This window comes from Acipenser ruthenus, chromosome 44, assembly GCF_902713425.1.
Source record: "Acipenser ruthenus chromosome 44, fAciRut3.2 maternal haplotype, whole genome shotgun sequence".
Lineage (NCBI taxonomy): Eukaryota > Metazoa > Chordata > Actinopteri > Acipenseriformes > Acipenseridae > Acipenser > Acipenser ruthenus.
The window spans coordinates 7,307,837-7,328,306 of NC_081232.1; the positions used below are offsets into that span (position 1 = coordinate 7,307,837).

The window sequence follows — 20,470 nt, forward strand, 5'->3', positions numbered from 1 at the left end:
TATCTCTCACATCGTGTGGCAAAGTGGTTGATTGGGTACAGGTGCAGGAGTGATGCAGTGCGTGAATGAAACAGACAGAGATTATAATCCAGACAGGAGAAGAAACAGACACTTCCAATATCTCTCACATCGTGTGGCAAAGTGGTTGATTGGGTACAGGTGCAGGAGTGATGCAGTGCGTGAATGAAACAGACAGAGATTATAATCCAGACAGGAGAAGAAACAGACACTTCCAATATCTCTCACATCGTGTGGCAAAGTGGTTGATTGGGTACAAGTGCAGGAGTGATGCAGTGCGTGAATGAAACAGACAGAGATTATAATCCAGTTTGGAAAGGAGTTTTATTTTGTTTTCCAGGTCATTGATATTAATACATAGACTTTATGAAGCACAATTAGTTCATTCTATATAGAGGGGAATGCAACGCGTTTGGCCGGAGCTGTATATTGTATTCTCGGAGGATTTATGAATCCTAAACATATGGATCGAGAGCTCTTATTATTCATCCAAATATCAGCATATAACTTCTCGTTCATTATAGTGACACTCTCCGCTCGCTCCTCCCTCTCAACTCATGTAACGCATCGTCTATAATACATCTTTGTTAGTCTATTAACGCAACACTGTGTTGATGGTGCTGTTGCCAGCGTGTGAATTGCATGGGGTGTATCATTATACACAGAGTACAGGACAGATAGATAACGGGATGTGAGGTTCTGATTCATAGGGCTTGTTTTATAATGAAGTGTTTGCATCCTCCCCACTGCTCTGCTCAAAATCCCCTCGGCTACCGGCGGCGGAAGGGAGCGGTGAAAGAGAAAACGAAAGCGAAAGTATTGCCAGATTCTACAAAACAACAAAACCCGAGCCTACAGTCACACGAACAAGGTTATATTCTGCGATCCGTCGTCATGCTGTAGTGCGGGCTTCATATAACACTATATTGTGCAAATACATACAATATTGGGTGTTCAGAAGAAGACTTTAACAGCACATTATTGTCGGTTCGTGATAGTTTATCAATCACAAGGGACGGTAAGTGTGCATTGTTTCTGTTTATTTATCTGTTTGGTTGTTTGTTTAACTATTTTGTCGCCTTTTTTTCTGTTATACGTTTTCTTTGTTGCCTTTAATTCAGAATTTGCACTCATGGTGTTCGGACACGCCCAACCAACCTGCCAGGCAAAAATATTTCCATTACCCTATATATGTAGAATTAACTAACTTTGCTTCAGAAAATACTACTATTATGGCTTCTGGCAGACTTTTGCGATGTCGTTTTGTAGTTTCTTTGACTACATGAGATGTTAAATAAAAGACCTAAATGATGTTCATCTAGTTGTTTTTTTTAAATGGTGTATTCTGAATGCGCCTTGTTATTATTTGGTCACACTCGCCCGCCACCAAAGTGACGACTAATAGAATAATTCATACTGTGGTATATATTGTGAAACTTTAGGGTTATTTTAAAGTTTTTAAAAGTCTTTTAAAAAATACATAAAATTGCTATGCCTTTTTTCCAGCTTTTTGGTGTAAAATATGAGATGCGAAAGTTCAAATCATTGTGTGAAAGGAAGTGTTTGACAGCGCCTGGATACACAATCATTGTTATGTTAACATATTGAATTACACACCGCTTTGGAGTTTTCCCATATGCTTAATGAAAAGCTGACAAAGTGAAAAACGTGATCTTTCTAAATCTAACATGAAATACTACTGTTCTACTATTATTTGCAATATCATTTAGTAGTTTATTTTCATTACATGATGGTGCATTAAATACATAAATATATATAAACAATAGCCTACTATTAATATCCCTGTAAAAACCAACCCCATAATACAATGGAGAGTCTTCTGCTGTTTCTGGCGGTTCTTTTTACGAGAGTGGAAGAAAAATCGAGCGGCAGTTTGTGGAGTTTCTATATTACTAATATTACAGGAAAATCTCAAACTAGCGCCGCCATTTTACACCAGGGCTGAACAAACAGGAACTCTCACATGTTACCGACCTGCACAGAAAGGGTAAGTATTTATAGGAGGAACTTGTTTTGTGCAGCTATTGCACATTTTAAACGAGGGGAAACGCCAGTGAAACCAGCCGACTGAGCGCCAGTTAAAATCCTACCGATACAACAGCATGCATATATATATATATATATATATATATATATATATATATATATATATATATATATATATATATATGACCAAATAACAACAAGGCGCATTCAGAATGCACGTGTTTACTGTCAGCAATGTGAAGGGATGTGTCTATGAACCACGGCGCTTAAAATAGCTTACAACTATACATAGGTTTTGAATCAACTAGAATCTTAGGACTGAGGCCATTTTAAAAAAAACAACTATATGGACAGCATTTAGCTCTTTTTTTAACATCTCATGTAAAGAAACTACAAAACGACACCGCAAAAGTCTGCCGGAAGCCATAATAGTAGTATTTTCTGAAGCAAAGTTAGTTCATTCTATATATAGGGTGATGGATGCCCTGGCACGTGTATTTGCACACTGTATATAGTGTTAAATGAAGCCTGCACTACAGCACGACGAAGGATCGCAGAATATAACCTTGTTCGTGTGACTGTAGGCTCGGGTTTTGTTGTTTTGTAGAATCGGCAATACTTTCACTTTCGTGTTCTCTTTCACCGCTCCCTTCCGCAGCTAGTAGCCGAGGGGATGTTGAGCAGAGCAGTGGGGAGGATGCAAACGCTTCATTATAAAACAACCACTATGAATCAGAACCTCATATCCTCACGTTATCTATCTGTCCTATACTCTGTGTATAATTATACACCCCATGTAATTCACACGCTGGCAACAGCACCATCAACACAGTGTTGTGTTAATAGACTAACAAATATGTGTATTATAGATTATACGTTACATGAGTTGAGAGGGAGGAGCGAGCGGAGAGTGTCACTATAATGAACGAGAAGTTATATGCTAATATTTGGATGAATAATAAGAGCTCTCGATCCATATGTTTAGGTTTCATAAATCCTCCGAGAATACAATATACAGCTCCGGCCAAACGTGTTGCATCCCCCTCTATATAGAATGAACTAATTGTGCTTCATAAAGTCTAGGTATTAATATCAATGTGGGGACAACATTTGAGAAAATATCCCCACAAAAATAGTACATGTATAATTTTCCGGTCCCACAGAAATTCCTCTTTTTGTTCGCCTAGCTAAAAACAATAAGAAAACCGACGTTTTGAGACACTCCCGAATAGAACAAAACCTTTCACTGGAGGCTGAGGCAACGAGAAGAACGAGAACGAGAGAGAGGAGAGAGAGAGAGGGGACAGTTTGTGATAGTTGAACTGAAATACTCATTTCTAAACCGCCAATGAGATGCATGTTGAATATATTATTGGTGTTCTGAAATAGACAGAGATTTATTTATTTTTTGTCACTAACCAGGTCCGGTTTCTGTGCAACCTGCCACCCTATATAAAGTGAAAGTCTATGGCGACACAACACAGTTTAGGTAATTATTATTATTATTATTATTATTATTATTATTATTATTATTATTATTATTATTATTATTATTATTATTGGGTCATTCCACCAAAGCGGTACGATTTGGACTTTGACATTTTATTTTTTTACCAAAATAAATAATTATTCTGAACTCCCCATGACATGAAGGACATGTTTAACCTCCAAGAAAACATATTTTCCCATCTCAGGCATCAAAGCCCTATTATTATCAGCCATTTTCTTGTGATATGGACACCATTTGTCTTCAACTCTGTTACAGACACTATGGAAGTTGTCTGAATATGATTTTAAAAGATTCTTGTAATAAAATCAACATTTTCTTATTAATCATATGTCCCTCAAATGAATTCAATAATTGCAAATATAAAATTCATATAAAATCTCACACTTTTGCTAAACTAAAGCCTCAAATTCACACTTTGTGTGTCAGAGGCCTCATCATTTTTTATCAAAAGTATGGTTTCACTTTAGAATTTGAACTAAAATCAACAAACATTGAATTCATATTCCATAACCCTTCCAACATTTTATCACAAAATTGTCATGTAACAGGGTTGAGACTAGGGTAACGGGGTTGAAGAGACAAATAGGGCTTCCATATAAATTGGTTTTGTTTACTCTCAAATTCACTCAAAGATGTTCCATAAACATTGCATTTCTCATATATATAACCATGTAATGAGGACAATAGAAAGATCAATTTGAATTAAACTGAGTTTTATTAACCCAACTGCAGTAAAAAAAAAAAAAACAAACAAAAACATAGCAGACATTAATAACAGGTCAACAAGTTAGAACAGGTCATCAGAATCATAAAAACATTGTCTGCACATAGACATGGAGACACTCAGGAGCACTATGGTGCTGGTCTCACAGGTAGGTACATACTTTTGGTGTGTGTGTGTCTTGCTTCATGGCGTTCATCCCGAAAGTCTGTCCCACGCCTCTTTCAAGATCTCTACGTGGCATGATATCACAGGCTGTGGGGGTGGAATGATTTCAAGGACATCATCAAACAGGTACCAGAGGATGTCATCATGAACAGGCCAGAAGAATCTGTTTGATCCAGCGCGATGCATACACTTTACTTGGACATGCATTTCATCTGTGTTAAGGATGATGCCTGGATATAGGTCTTCATCGTATCTGAGCATACACCACTGCCCAAGCAGCCCTGGACTTCCCCACTGGATTTCCTTCACTGGTTGTGGCTTTCCTTCACTGGCTGTCTGTGGCGCAGCAGTTGGAACCTTCCTGCTGAAACTGAAATGCTTTGTGTTGACGCACTTGCAGTCGAGTTGCTTCTGTGTTGACCACATGCAGCTGACATCACGATATACCAGCTCTCTTGGAGCAAGAGTAATCACCTGGTGGATCCTCATTGTTGATGGCACTGCTGGTATCTGGGCTGGCATCTTCTCCAATGCGTTCAGAAAGAAAATCCATTTCAATCTCCCTTTATCAGAAACCCTAGCAGTTCTAATTCTAAATGCTCTGCAGTTTGTTTGGAGAATATTAAAGAGTTACAAACACACATCTCTCTTGTAATTGAACTACATTTAAAACTGAAATGAGGGAATGCTGTACCGCTAATGAAATGAAGGCAAAATCAAGCACTGGACAACGCGTTTGAGCATTGGGACCATTTTGTGTCTTTTAGAAAACGAGGATCTTCAGAAGCAAAATGGCAAGATGAATACATTCATCTCAATATTCTTTTTCTTAAATATTGTATCGAATTACATGAGTTCATCAGCTAAAATACAAACTAAACTTTTCATTGTTTTCAGTTTTAGGCATTGTAAGTGGAGCTTACGAGAGACTGAGAGAAGGTAAGCTTATAAATCAATCATTTGAAGAAAGAAAGTTTAACAAAATGCTCTGCAGTTTGTTTGGAGAATATTAAAGAGTTACAAACACACGAATTAACTTCTTTAAACAAAATGTAAATACATTAAAAACACCAGAACACGAATTACCAGAGAGAAAAAAAGACTCGTGTCTCTTTAGCTAACCTGTAGCTGTGTGTGGCGTGACAGTGCAGATTAGACAACCACGAGCTGATCATGAGATCGTCACCCGAAGAATCATAGAACACAAAAGAAATCACGGAAACAAAAAGGAAACAGTGGTCAAAACTTGATATGATTTGGCCACAAAATGCTCGCTCCAGACACCGCAGCACCGCACGCACGCATGTACGCACACGCATACACACACACACACACACACACACACACACACGCACACACACACACAGGAACCTGAAAATTAGCTTCTCCGGTCCATTTGAACGGAAGTGGCTTTTATCTCCGCTTCTATATCCAGCTTCCATAGACTTGCATCATAGAGGCGCAATGTGATTCTGTATTAACTCGCATCCCTTCATCCAGAGCCTCTCTCACCCAGCACACACAGCGCGCTTTCACAGGTTTGTTCATTTATGGATTTCTCCTCTTTCTTGTGTTTATAGAAGACTCTTTTCAAGCGGGTTTATACGTTGCGTTAGCTGCTGCTGTGGGGATTTTAGTGGCAGTAATCCTCTATTTTACTTGTTATACAGGTAATGTATTCTTTCTATATTCTTATGATTTATATTCTGTCATGACTGTATCCTCACCATGAGTAGCTCAATGCGCTGCTAGAGAGTTTAGAGGAGGAAAGGGATAATGTACCGAATTAACATGAAAAATAAATACACAAATACATCAATTAATACATAAACAAATCTATAAATACATACATACATGTCTGTATATGTATTTATTTCGACATGTATTTATTTGTTTATTTATTTATGCATTAATTTATTTATTTTTCATTTTGGCATAAAATATCATCCATAACCAAAACTATAATTTAATAGAGTGTACGTTTGGCTACATTAAAATAGGAGCTCTCTAACTTTATTTTGTTTTCTCTCTGTCCTGAGGTACTTTATTTTATCATTGTGTTCTATTAAATGTATCTTCTCTTGTTTCTCCGTATCTCATGAAACTCGCAACTGTTTTGTCAGAGTTTCCCTGAATATCTAACGTGTCTCCCGACAGTCCGAAACTCACTAGCTCCGTCTGTTTGAACCCGACTCTTAACCCGAACGCTGTTTCCATCATAAAATGAAAAACTTTTCTGCTGTTTTCCGACAGGCGGAATGGGTGTTATTTACATAAAGGCGGCGGAACAACTAATCAGGATTTAAATGAGAAACCTCTATGTTAATGACAGCTTTTACGTCATTTCACGATTTCAGTCACCTGACAGGTGGGATCGAAAGGTGTAAAGGCGGAGCGTGTTTAAGGAGACTCTGAGAAACAAGAGAAGATACATTTCACAGAACACAATAATAAAACAAAGTACATCAGGACAGAGAAAAAAATATATACTGTATTAAATTATAGTTTGTATTTATTTATTTCTATATTTATTCATTTATTTATGTGTTTGTTTATTTATTTTTCATGTCATTTCGGTAGCCGCTTCATTTGCATAACATTCCTCATACTGTCAGAATCGTGGTTTTGCGACTGTTCTCATCCTTCCTGGCCTTTTCTTATGTTTGCTCGGAACTTGAAAAACAGTCGGAAAACTGAAACTCAGCCACAAAAGCCCGCCCGACGGTCTGAAAAGCTTTGATATTCAAGCAAGTAAGTGGAAAGACAGTGGCGAGCATGCGCAGTACAAAAAGAAGCAAAAACTGATGAGAAGCAAAAAATGAGTGAACACCGGAACACAAACCTGACCTTGTTTTCTGTTTTGGCTCGTTTAAAAAGAGAGATGAAGAGGTAAGTGTTTAAATAATCTGTAGAAGGAAAGTTTCCATTTCAATCTCCCTTTATCAGAAACCCTAGCAGTTCTAATTCTAAATGCTCTGCAGTTTGTTTGGAGAATATTAAAGAGTTACAAACACACGTCCCTGTTGTGATTGAACTACATTTAAAACTGAATTGAGGGAATGCTGTACCGCTAATGAAATGGAGGCAATATCGTCCATTGGACAACGTGTTTGAGCATTGGGACCATTTTTGGTCTTATAAGTATATTAATAATGTAACTAATGCAGTGAAATCTAGTCACATCACTCTTCATGATGAATCTCAACTGTTCCAAACTAACAAAACTAACATAGCTGTCTTTGTTTGTGTACTTTAGAAAAGGAGGGTCTTCAGAAGAATTGTCAAGATTATATATGTTTAATATATATATATATATATATATATATATATATATATATATATATATATATATATATATATATTAATGTCAAATATAATTTTTTAAAATATTTTATTGAATTACATGAGTTCATGAGCTAAAATACAAACTAAACTTTTCATTGTTTTCTGTTTTAGGCATTTTAAAAAGAGAGAATGAGAGACTGGGAAAAGGTAAGTGTATAAATAATCTGCAGAAAGAAAATTTAACAAAAATGATGGAATGCTGTATCGCTAATTAAATTACAAAAAAAGAATGCATTGGGCAACGCCTATGTTTGGTCTTCTAAGTATATTAATAATGTAACTAATGCAATGAAATCTAGTCATATCACCGTTAATGATGAATCTCAACTGTTCCAAACTAGTAAAACTAACATAGCTGTCTTTGTTTGTGTATTTTAGAAAAGGAGGGTCTTCAGAAGAATTGTCGATATTATATATGTTATATATGTCAAATATTATTTTTTAAAATATTGTATTGAATTACATGAGTTCATGAGCTAAAATACAAACTAAACTTTTCATTGTTTTCAGTTTTAGGCAGTTTAAAAAGAGAGAAAGAGACACTGGGAAAAGGTAAGTGTATAAATAAATCATTTGAAGAAAGAAAGTTTAACAAAAATGATGGAATGCTGTATCGCTAATTAAATTACAACAAAAGAATGCATTGGGCAAAGCCTATGTTTGACTCTCAACTTCAAGGAGGCTGTGTGGTCCAGTGGTTAAAGAAAAGGGCTTGTAACCAGGAGGTCTCCGGTTCAAATCCCACCTCAGCCACTGACTCATTGTGTGACCCTGAGCAAGTCACAACCTCCTTGTGCTCCGTCTTTTGGGTGAGACGTAGTTGTAAGTGACTCTGCAGCTGATGCATAGTTCACACACCCTAGTCTCTGTCAGTCGCCTTGGATAAAGGCGTCTGCTAAATAAACAAATAACTGTTCTAAACTAGTAAAACTAACCAAGCTGTCTTTGTTTGTGTCTTTTAGAAAAGGAGGCTCTTCAGAAGAATTATGGCAAGATTAATACATTCATCATAATAATATTATTTTTATTAAATTACTTAAATTATAAGGCAGAACACAAACTAAACTTTTCACTCTATTCTGTTGTAGAAATTTTAAAAAGCAAGAATGAGAGACTGGGAAAAGGTAAGTGTATAAATAATCTGCAGAAAGAAAGTTTCCATTTCAATCTCCCTTTATCAGAAACCCTAGCAGTTCTAATTCTAAATGCTCTGCAGTTTGTTTGGAGAATATTAAAGAGTTACAAACACACAAATTAACTTCTTTAAACAAAATGTAAATACATTAAAAACATCAGAACACAAATTACCGAGAGAAAAAAAGACTCGTGTCTCTTTAGCTAGCCTGTAGCGAACTTCTTGGCTCTCTTTTCCCTTCTGTACCATCCTGCAAAAATACATTTATTTCACCCATGACTAATGTGTAAGAGATTCTCACAACATTTTTCATATATGATATATTTTTTCAATAACATTGAAAATTGTAAAACATTTTAAAATTAAATACTTTTACAATTTTAAAAATTAACAAATTTTATAACACAAAATTCCGAGCAACAATTGTCCATCTTACCTTCCTGAGTTTATTTGTAGTGCTTGCAGGTGAAATGAGGTGCCCAGGGTTTGTCTTGATCCCCGACAGGCATGCCGAAATATGCCTTGTAGGCCTCACACATCTTAGCAGATGCTTCCACGGAGTACTTTTTCACTCTTGTCTTGATAAATTGGCCGCAGACATAGCAAAATGCGTCTGCCGGATGCTTGCAGCCTCTTGATGCCATCTCAGAAAAATGCAGATATGTATCCATTTAGGCAGCTGGAACTAAACTGAACTGGTGGGCTTAAGGCCCCTGTATTTATACTACTATTTATATTACTGGAAAGTTCTAGAAAGTTCTAGAAGTTACTCCAAGTTTACTCAGCACTGAATCTATCTGGAATGGTCTGGAAAATAGGTAAATTTCAAAATATCACTGTCCTGGTCACAAAAGCAAAGTTTGTGGGGAATAATAGCCATTTTCTATACTTTTGCGGCATAAGCAATTAGGAAATAACACTTACTACCCAGGAACCAAAAAAAAAAAAATTGTTACATGGTGTTGTGATCATCACCCGAAGAATCATAGAACACAAAAGAAATCACGGAAACAAGAAGGAAACAGTGGTCAAGACTTGATATGATTTGGCCACGAAATGCTCGCTCCAGACACCGCAGCACCGCACGCACGCACACGCACACACACACACGCACACACGCACACACGCACACACGCACACACGCACACACGCACACACGCACACACACACACACACACACACACACACACACACACACACACACAGGAACCTGAAAATTAGCTTCTCCGGTCCATTTGAACGGAAGTGGCTTTTATCTCCGCTTCTATATCCAGCTTCCATAGACTTGCATCATAGAGGCGCAATGTGATTCTGTATTAACTCGCATCCCTTCATCCAGAGCCTCTCTCACCCAGCACACACAGCGCGCTTTTACAGGTTTGTTCATTTATGGATTTCTCCTCTTTCTTGTGTTTATAGAAGACTCTTCTAAAGTGGGTTTCTGCGTTGTGGTAGTTGTGGGGATTTTAGTGGCAGTAATCCTCTGGTGTGCTTATTATATAGGTAATGTATTCTTTCTATATTCTTATGATTTATATTCTGTCATGACTGTGTCCTCACCATGAGTAGCTCAATGCGCTGCTAGAGAGTTTAGAGGAGGAAAGGGATAATGTACCGAATTAACATGAAAAATAAATACACGAATACATCAATTAATACATAAACAAATCTATAAATAAATACATACATGTCTGTATATTTATTTATTTTGACATGTATTTATTTATTTATTTATGCATTCATTTATTTATTTTGGCATAAAATATCATCCATAACCAAAACTATAATTTAACACAGTATACGTTTGGCTACATTAAAATCGGAGTTCTCTAACTTTATTTTGTTTTCTCTCTGTCCTGAGGTACTTTATTTTATCATTGTGTTCTATTAAATGTATCTTCTCTTGTTTCTCCGTATCTCATGAAACTCGCGGCTGTTTTGTCAGAGTTTCCCTGAATATCTAACGTGTCTCCCAACAGTCCAAAACTCGCTGGCTCCGTTGTTTGAACCCGACTCTTAACCCGAACGCTGTTTCCATCATAAAATGAAAAACTTTTCTGCTATTTTCTGACAGACGGAATGGGTGTTATTTACATAAAGGCGGCGGAACAACTAATCAGTATTTAAATGAGAAACCTCTATGTTAATGACAGCTTTTACGTCATTTCAGGATTTCAGTCACCTGACAGGTGGGATCGAAAGGTGTAAAGGCGGAGCGTGTTTAAGGAGACTGTAACAGGGCGAGCAGCCCTGTACATTGATTTGTTTATTTTTAGAACGAGGGTTCCCCCTCCGCTCCTGTGTTATTTTGTGTTTGTTTATTTTGATTGTTGTATGCATGACGGCGAGCGCCGTATGTTTGTTATTGTTTCGTTTAGTTTTAAAACATGTCCTGGCAGAGGCGAGATCGGTGCTCGTCCTCTGCCAGGTGTAATGAAAAAACTCGTGCAGAAGGTGGCCATCTCCCGAATTAATTAAGTGATTAATTTTGTTGCTAATCGGGAGATGGTCACCTGAATATAAAAAGCCTGCAGCTCTCCAGCTCGGGGTGGGTGATAGAGACAGAGAGCGAGAGAAGGTTTATTTAAAAACGAAACTAAAGCATAGCCTACAGGAACAGTGACAGCGACTGCCCAGCCTGACCTGTATGGTTTATTTATTTTGGATTTTGTGTTCGAGATTTGTTTTTGTTTACACTTTTATTTTGCTCTGTGAGCAAGTGTTCTTTTGTTTAAATATTTATTTTATTTTTGGATTCATTAAATAAAACGGCGCCCGCGCCACTGCACAATACCTTTTTGTTTTTGTTGTCCCTGCTTCTGCCGTGACGTCAGACCACTCAGCCGTTCCTGCCACACGTGGTGTCCTGCGTGGGATTGCAGCGCCTCCAGGACGCAGGCAGAAGAGGGTACTGCAGGTTTTTTCGTTTTTTTTCGTTTTTGTGTGTGGAGAAAAGGAGAGTGAAGAGGAGGATGGGAGGAAGGAAGATGGGAGGAAGAAGGAGGATGAGGAGACAGCAGCCGCTGCAGCAACAAGAGCAGGCACAGGAGGAGATGAGCTGGGAAGCCCTCCTCCATAGCATAAGCCAGCTGAGTTGTTGCTGCATCTGTGGGGAGCGGGGGCATTTCCCAGTTAATTGCCCCCTCCCTGAAGACTGGGATTACAGCTGCTGGAGGGGAGACAAGAGGGAGGAGTTGGAACGTCCTGCGCCTAAAAGGGAGGAGCCCGAACGTCCTGCGCCTAAAAGGGAGGAGCCCGAACGTCCTGCGCCTGAGTGGGAGGAGCCCGAACGTCCTGCGCCTAAAAGGGAGGAGCCCGAACGTCCTGCGCCTAAAAGGGGGGAGTCGGTGCGTCCACGTCCCGAGAGGGGGGAGTCGGTGCGTCCACGTCCCGAGAGGGGGGAGTCGGTGCGTCCACGTCCCGAGAGGGGGGAGTCGGTGCGTCCACGTCCCGAGAGGGGGGAGTCGGTGCGTCCACGGCCCAAGAAGGGGAAGGCCGAAGGTCCACAGCCCAGGTACCTGCCAGCAGAGGGGGAATACCTGCTGGTGCCGCCTCCGTCTCCGTGGGAGGACTGTGAGTCGCTCCCACCTTCGCCAGCAGAGGGAGAATACCTGCTGGTGCTACCTCCGTCTCCGTGGGAGGACTGTGAGCCGCTCCCACCTCCACCAGCAGAGGGAGCATACCTGCTGGTTCCACCTCCACTGCCCTGGGAGGACTGTGAGTCGCTCCCACCTCCGCCAGCAGAGGGAGCATTCCTGCTGGTTCCACCTCCACCGCCCTGGGAGGACTGTGAGTCGCTCCCACCTCCGCCAGCAGAGGGAGAATACCTGCTGGTGCCACCTCCGTCTCCGTGGGAGGACGACATGTTGCTCCCACCACCACCACCAGCAGAGGGAGCATGCCTGCTGGTTCCGCTTCCACCACAACCAGCAGAGGGAACATGTCTGCTGGTTTCCCTGTCGCTGCCAGAAGGGGAGGAGCCGCCTTCGCAGCCTGAAGGGGAGGAAGCCCTGCCGCCTTCGCAGCCTGAAGGAGAGGAAGCCCTGCCGCCTGAAGGGGAGGAAGCCCTGCCGCCTTGGCCGCTTGAGGGGGAGGAAGCCCTGCCGCCTTGGCCGCCTGAAGGGGAGGAAGCCCTGCCGCCTGAAGGGGAGGAAGCCCTGCCGCCTTGGCCGCCTGAAGGGGAGGAAGCCCTGCCGCCTTGGCCGCCTGAAGGGGAGGAGCCCCTACCACCTCGGCCAGAAGGGGAGAAGCCCCTGCCGCCTGGGCCGCCTGAAGGCGAGGAAGCCCTGCCGCCTGGGCCGCCTGAAGGGGAGGAAGCCCTGCCGCCTTCGCAGCCTGAAGGGGAGGAAGCCCTGCCGCCTTCGCAGCCTGAAGGGGAGGAAGCCCTGCCGCCTTCGCAGCCTGAAGGGGAGGAAGCCCTGCCGCCTTCGCAGCCTGAAGGGGAGGAAGCCCTGCCGCCTTCGCAGCCTGAAGGGGAGGAAGCCCTGCCGCCTTCGCAGCCTGAAGGGGAGGAAGCCCTGCCGCCTTCGCAGCCTGAAGGGGAGGAAGCCCTGCCGCCTTCGCAGCCTGAAGGGGAGGAGCCCCTGCCGCCTTCGCAGCCTGAAGGGGAGGAAGCCCTGCCGCCTTGGCCGCCTGAAGGGGAGGAGCCCATGCCGCCTTGGCCGCCTGAAGGGGAGGAGCCCATGCCGCCTTGGCCGCCTGAAGGGGAGGAGCCCCTGCCGCCTTGGCCGCCAGAAGAGGAGGAGCCCCTGCCGCCTTTACCGTCTAGAGGAGAGGAGCAGGAGCTACCTCTACCTCCACCACCACCACCATTGGGAGAAGTGGAGCTCCTGCTGCCGCCTTCATGGCCAGGGGCTCCCCTCCCGCCGTCGGCATCGCCTGGGGTCGCCTGTGTTTCCCTTGCGTCTCCTAGGGTTGCTGCCGGTCCTGCGTCGCCTCCCGAGGGTCCGCTGCCGTCGCCTCCCGAGGGTCCGCTGCCGTCGCCTCCCGAGGGTCCGCTGCCGTCGCCTGGGGTCGCCAGGGATCCGGCTTCGCCTGGGGTCGCCAGGGATCCGGTTTCGCCTGGGATCACTACGCTATGGCCGGCGCCCCACGGAGGGGAACGGACGGCCATGAAGAAAGGGGGAGAGGTCCGGAGACCAGCTCCCCCAGCCGCACTTTCGCGGCAGGAGTTTGTGTGGTCGGAGCCCCACGGAGGGGAACTGCCGGCCATGAAGAAGGGGGGGGAGGTCAGGAGACCAGCTCCCCCAGCCGCACTTTCGCGGCCGGAGTCTGTGTGGTCAGAGCCCCACGGAGGGGAACTGCTGGCCATGAAGAGGAGGGGGAAGGTCAGGAGACCAGCTCCCCCAGCCGCAATTTCGCGGCAGGAGAGAGTGTGGCGGGAGCCCCGGAAGAGGGAGCTGCCGGCCATGAAGAATTGGGGGGTGGAGGACATCCCACCCTGGCCACCCCCATGGACACTGGGCTTTCCCCTCTTCCGGGACTATGAGACTGAGGGGGAAGGTGGCCGTTGGGCCATGTGTGCTTTGCACAAGGGGGGGGATATGTAACAGGGCGAGCAGCCCTGTACATTGATTTGTTTATTTTTAGAACGAGGGTTCCCCCTCCGCTCCTGTGTTATTTTGTGTTTGTTTATTTTGATTGTTGTATGCATGACGGCGAGCGCCGTATGTTTGTTATTGTTTCGTTTAGTTTTAAAACATGTCCTGGCAGAGGCGAGATCGGTGCTCGTCCTCTGCCAGGTGTAATGAAAAAACTCGTGCAGAAGGTGGCCATCTCCCGAATTAATTAAGTGATTAATTTTGTTGCTAATCGGGAGATGGTCACCTGAATATAAAAAGCCTGCAGCTCTCCAGCTCGGGGTGGGTGATAGAGACAGAGAGCGAGAGAAGGTTTATTTAAAAACGAAACTAAAGCATAGCCTACAGGAACAGTGACAGCGACTGCCCAGCCTGACCTGTATGGTTTATTTATTTTGGATTTTGTGTTCGAGATTTGTTTTTGTTTACACTTTTATTTTGCTCTGTGAGCAAGTGTTCTTTTGTTTAAATATTTATTTTATTTTTGGATTCATTAAATAAAACGGCGCCCGCGCCACTGCACAATACCTTTTTGTTTTTGTTGTCCCTGCTTCTGCCGTGACGTCAGACCACTCAGCCGTTCCTGCCACAGAGACACTGAGAAACATGAGGAGATACATTTCACAGAACACAATAATAAAGCAAAGTACATCAGGACAGATAGAAAACATATATATACTGTATTAAATTATAGTTTGTATTTATTTATTTCTATATTTGTTAATTTATTTATGTGTTCGTTTATTTATTTTCATGTTATTTCGGTAGCCGTTTCATTTCCGTAACATTCCTCATACTGTCAGAATCGTGGTTTTGCGACTGTTCTCATCCTTCCTGACCATTTCTTATGTTTGCTCGGAACTTGACAAACAGTCGGAAAACTGAAACTCCGCCACAAAAGCCCGCCCGACGGTCTGAAAAGCTTTGATATTCAGGCAAGTAAGTGGAAAGACAGTGGCGAGCAAGCGCAGTACAAAAAGAAGCAAAAACTGACGAGAAGCAAAAAATGAGTGAACACCGGAACACAAACCTGTCCTTGTTTTCTGTTTTAGCTTGTTTTAAAAGAGACATCAAGAGACTGACAAGAGGTAAATGTAATTAATTTGCAGAAAGAAAGTGTAACAAAAATGATGGAATGTTGTATCGCTAATGAAATTACGACAAATGCATTGGGCAACTCCCATATTTGGCTTTCTAAGTATATTTATAATGTAACCAATGCAATGAAATCTAGTCACATCACCCTTAATGATGAATCCCAACTGTTCTAAACTAGTAAAACTAACCAAGCTTTCTTTGTGTCTTTTAGAAAAGGAGGATCTTCAGAAGAATTATGGCAAGATTAATCCATTTATCTCAATATTCTTTTTCTTAAACTATTGTATTGAATCACATGAGTTCATGAGCTCAAATATAAACTAAACTTTTCACTCTTTTCTGTTTTAGACAGTTTGAAAGGCAAGAATGAAAGACTGGGAAAAGGTATGTGCATAAATAATTTGCAGAAAGAACGTTTAAGAAAAATTATGGAGTCTTCTTGAACAAAGAAGACTATGCGGTGATCTGATTCAAACATTCAAAATCCTAAAAGGTATAGACAATGTCGACCCAGGTGACTTCTTTGACCTGAAAAAGGAAACAAGAACCAGAGATCACAAATGGAAATTAGATAAAGGGGCATTCAGAACAGAAAATAGGAGGCACTTTTTTACACAGAGAATTGTAAGGGTCTGGAACCAGCTCCCCAGTAATGTTGTTGAAGCTGACACCCTGGGATCCTTCAAGAACCTGCTTGATGAGATTCTGGGATCAATAAGCTACTAACAACCAAACGAGCAAGATGGGCTGAATGGCCTCCTCTCGTTTGTAAACTTTCTTATGTTTCTTATGTTCTTATCACTAATAAAATTACGACAAAATAATGCATTGGGCACCTCCCATATTTGGTCTGATAAGTATATTAATAATGTAACTAATGCAATGAAATCTAGTCATATCACCCTTAATGATGAATCTCAACTGTTCTAAACTAGCAAAACTAACCAAGCTTTCTTTGTTTGTGTCTTTTAGAAAAGGAGGATCTTCAGAAGCAAAATGGCAAGATGAATACATTCCTCTCAATATTCTTTTTCTTAAATATTGTATTGAATTACATGAGTTCATGAGCTAAAATACAAACTAAACTTTTCATTGTTTTCAGTTTTAGGCATTGTAAGTGGAGAGAACGAGAGACTGGGAAAAGGTAAGTGTATAAATCAATCATTTGAAGAAAGAAAGTTTAACAAAATGCTCTGCAGTTTGTTTGGAGAATATTAAAGAGTTACAAACACACGAATTAACTTCTTTAAACAAAATGTAAATACATTAAAAACACCAGAACATGAATTACCAGAGAGAAAAAAAAGACTCATGTCTCTTTATCTAGCCTGTAGCTGTGTGTGGCGTGACAGTGCAGATTAGACAACCACGAGCTGATCATGAGATCGTCACCCGAAGAATCATAGAACACAAAAGAAATCACGGAAACAAAAAGGAAACAGTGGTCAAGACTTGATATGATTTGGCCACAAAATGCTCGCTCCAGACACCGCAGCACCGCACGCACGCATGTACGCACACGCATACACACACACACACACACACACACACGCACACGCACACACACACACAGGAACCTGAAATTAGCTTCTCCGGTCCATTTGAACGGAAGTGTCTTTTATCTCCGCTTCAATATCCAGCTTCCATAGACTTGCATCATAGAGGCGCAATGTGATTCTGTATTAACTCGCAGCCCTTCATCCAGAGCCTCTCTCACCCAGCACACACAGCGCGCTTTCACAGGTTTGTTCATTTATGGATTTCTCCTCTTTCTTGTGTTACAGGAGACTCTTTTGAAGCGGGTTTATACTTTGCGTTCGCTGCTGCTGTGGGGATTTTACTGTTAGTAATCCTCTATTTTGCTTGTTATACAGGTAATGTATTCTTTCTATATTCTTATGATTTATATTCTGTCATGACTGTGTCCTCACCATGAGTAGCTCAATGCGCTGCTAGAGAGTTTAGAGGAGGAAAGGGATAATGTACTGAATTAACATGAAAAATAAATACACGAATACATAAATTAATACATAAACAAATCTATAAATAAATACATACATGTCTGTATATTTATTTATTTCGACATGTATTTATTTGTTTATTTATTTATGCATTAATTTATTTTTCATTTTGGCATAAAATATCATCCATAACCAAAACTATAATTTAATAGAGTGTACGTTTGGCTACATTAAAATAAGAGTTATCTAACTTTATTTTGTTTTCTCTCTGTCTTGACGTACTTTATTTTATCATTGTGTTCTATTAAATGTATCTTCTCTTGTTTCTTCGTATCTCATGAAACTCGCAACTGTTTTGTCAGAGTTTCCCTGAATATCTAACGTGTCTCCCGACAGTCCGAAACTCGCTGGCTCCGTCTGTTTGAACCCGACTCTTAACCCGAACGCTGTTTCCATCATAAAATGAAAAACTCTTCTGCTGTTTTCCGACAGGCGGAATGGGTGTTATTTACATAAAGGCGGCGGAACAACTAATCAGTATTTAAATGAGAAACCTCTATGTTAATGACAGCTTTTACGTCATTTGAGGATTTCAGTCACCTGACAGGTGGGATCGAAAGGTGTAAAGGCGGAGCGTGTTTAAGGAGACACTGAGAAACAAGAGGAGATACATTTCACAGAACACAATAATAAAACAAAGTACATCAGGACAGAGAAAAAAATATATACTGTATTAAATTATAGTTTGTATTTATTTATTTATATATTTGTTCATTTATTTATGTGTTAGTTTATTTATTTTTCATGTTATTTCGGTAGCCGCTTCATTTCCGTAACATTCCTCATACTGTCAGAGTCGTGGTATTGCGACTGTTCTCATCCTTCCTGGTCATTTCTTATGTTTGCTCGGAACTTGACAAACAGTCGGAAAACTGAAACTCTGCCACAAAAGCCCGCGCGACGATCTGAAAAGCTTTGATATTCAAGCAAGTAAGTGAGGTATGACACAGGCCCGGTTTTTGGGATGGAACCGCATAACAGTCTCGCGTTTTGATTGGTCCATGTCTGTCACATGAATACGTCGTCACACGAGTGGAAAGCGTGCAGGCATTTTTAACATTGTGATCATATAGAGAGCGTGATCTGCTTTCCACAACCGTACTATTAAAATATAATGTGGTATTACACTGTACTGATATTACAAACTATGAGGAATTACTTTATATAAATTATGTTAAGAACGAATGTAAGAATTGGCTTTCTGTGGTGATGTACTTTTTTCTTTCAAGTAGCATATATCTATAATCGTTTTTGCGATATATTTTAATATAAAAGATATACGCTATTGCAATGTAATCACAGTTTTACATATAGACTGCCCCTGTTTTCATTTACGTCGCAAATTCTGGGGCGCTTTACTTTTCAGATAATGTCCCAAATTCTGGGCCGATTTGGTTTGCAGATAACATCCCAAATTCTGGGCCGCCTTGGTTTTTAGACAACGTCCCAAATTCTGGGCCGATTTGGTTTTTAGATAACGTCCCAAATTCTGGGCCGCTTTGATAACATCCCAATTTCTGGGCTGCTCTGGTTTTCAGATAACGTTCCGAATTCTGCATTTTCGAATTCAGGCCAGTTTTTGAGATATTCTGCTTAGCTGACAGCCGAGTTTGTAAGTCATGCATGCACAGTTTACCGTAAACTGGACCATTAATTCATTTAAGAGTACATGAATCAAAGTTAATGTATTTTTTACTCTCCTCAGAAAACATTTAGGAACATGGTATACCAAAAAAAAAAAAAAAAAGGTCATCTCATTTGCTTATGTAATGTCCATCAATATATAGTGAGGCATAGGGGTTTATCTGAACTTCTTGGTTTAAGAGACCAGTGCCCTTCAACAACTTCAAATAAATCCTATTTCATTGTATTAGTCAGCATTTCCCTTATCTATTCCTGATCATTTATACTGTAGGTCAGGGGTTTTCAACCTTTTTTTGAAACTGTACCCCTTCTATCTGGAGGTTTCAGCTCGAGTACCCCTTTACAATTTTCGCTCAACTGAATGGTACCTCAGTTACAATAAAATGGAGAATAATCTGATGACCCCCCCCCCCCCCCCCCCCCCCGTTTATTTAATAAATCTGGGTGACAAACTGCTGGTTTAGGACAGAACAACAAACAGTAAGCTTAATTCTTAAAACTTTTAACTACAAGTATTTGGATGCACAGAATTAAAAAGACAAGTATTGGGTTAGGAGCACACCTATTTTTTTGTAACTTTGACGGCCTTTTGTAAAAGTTTGAAGGCCTTTTGATACCCTGCAATACCCAGCAAAGTTATACACTGATATTCTGATAGCACAGCAATTCAAATGAAGTTTGTAATTGGTTGTGTTCCTCAAATACACAATAAAAAGTGATATTTATAGGGTATACAGTTATACAGCGATACAGTGGTTTTGGACATTTAAGAACAGGTACTGCGAGCATCTGGATTCATACTCAGAGGTACTCTGTAGCCTCCTGGGACATTCACAGCTTGTTTGACACCCTCTTGTAGTTGCCCATTTCTGCATATAAAGCAAAATGCTGTTTGTCAATCTCTCTTTTTTCTTATAAATCAGTCTTTGCAAGAATCATTCCAAAAACACTTGAATCAGTTAGGCACTACCAGTCTGACACTACAGGCCTTTAAATTGCAGTACCAATTTGCAAGTTGCTAAGTGGTTGCGTTCCTCAAATTTGCACTGCAAAGTGATATCTTAAAGAATAGGGTATATAGTGCTTTTTTTCGCCTCTGCTCGCTTTTGGTGCAAAACTGTGCTCCGATACACTCAGGCTGATACTGTGATCACAAAACACTTGGAATGGACTTAAATTGGTGCTTCTGTACTCTTTTTAGATGCACAACAATCTTAGCTAAAG

General features: G+C 41.1%; 1 protein-coding gene across 11 annotated transcripts in view; it reads left to right on the plus strand.

Annotated features, from left to right (window-relative positions):
- Window positions 1–595: 595 nt before the first annotated feature.
- LOC117967141 (E3 ubiquitin-protein ligase TRIM39-like) overlaps window positions 596–20,470 on the plus strand; it is a 31,097-nt gene continuing 11,222 nt past the window's right edge. For 3 of the 11 annotated variants that reach the window (XM_059012293.1, XM_059012296.1, XM_059012304.1), the window contains exons 1-15: window positions 607–1,036; window positions 3,448–3,514; window positions 5,322–5,363; window positions 6,005–6,094; window positions 7,881–7,916; window positions 8,280–8,321; window positions 8,732–8,758; window positions 8,858–8,893; window positions 10,324–10,407; window positions 15,536–15,571; window positions 15,793–15,819; window positions 15,930–15,965; window positions 16,554–16,580; window positions 16,684–16,725; window positions 17,366–17,455. In XM_059012293.1, coding sequence (XP_058868276.1) covers window positions 3,493–3,514; window positions 5,322–5,363; window positions 6,005–6,094; window positions 7,881–7,916; window positions 8,280–8,321; window positions 8,732–8,758; window positions 8,858–8,893; window positions 10,324–10,407; window positions 15,536–15,571; window positions 15,793–15,819; window positions 15,930–15,965; window positions 16,554–16,580; window positions 16,684–16,725; window positions 17,366–17,455 — 637 coding nt within the window. In that variant the 5' untranslated portion in view covers window positions 607–1,036; window positions 3,448–3,492. Of the gene's footprint in view, window positions 1,037–1,276; window positions 2,027–3,447; window positions 3,515–5,321; window positions 5,364–6,004; window positions 6,095–7,880; window positions 7,917–8,279; window positions 8,322–8,731; window positions 8,759–8,857; window positions 8,894–10,323; window positions 10,408–15,535; window positions 15,572–15,792; window positions 15,820–15,929; window positions 15,966–16,553; window positions 16,581–16,683; window positions 16,726–17,365; window positions 17,456–20,470 lie in introns of those variants that run through there. The other 8 variants (XM_059012300.1, XM_059012302.1, XM_059012295.1 and 5 more) reach the window with 7 other exon arrangements.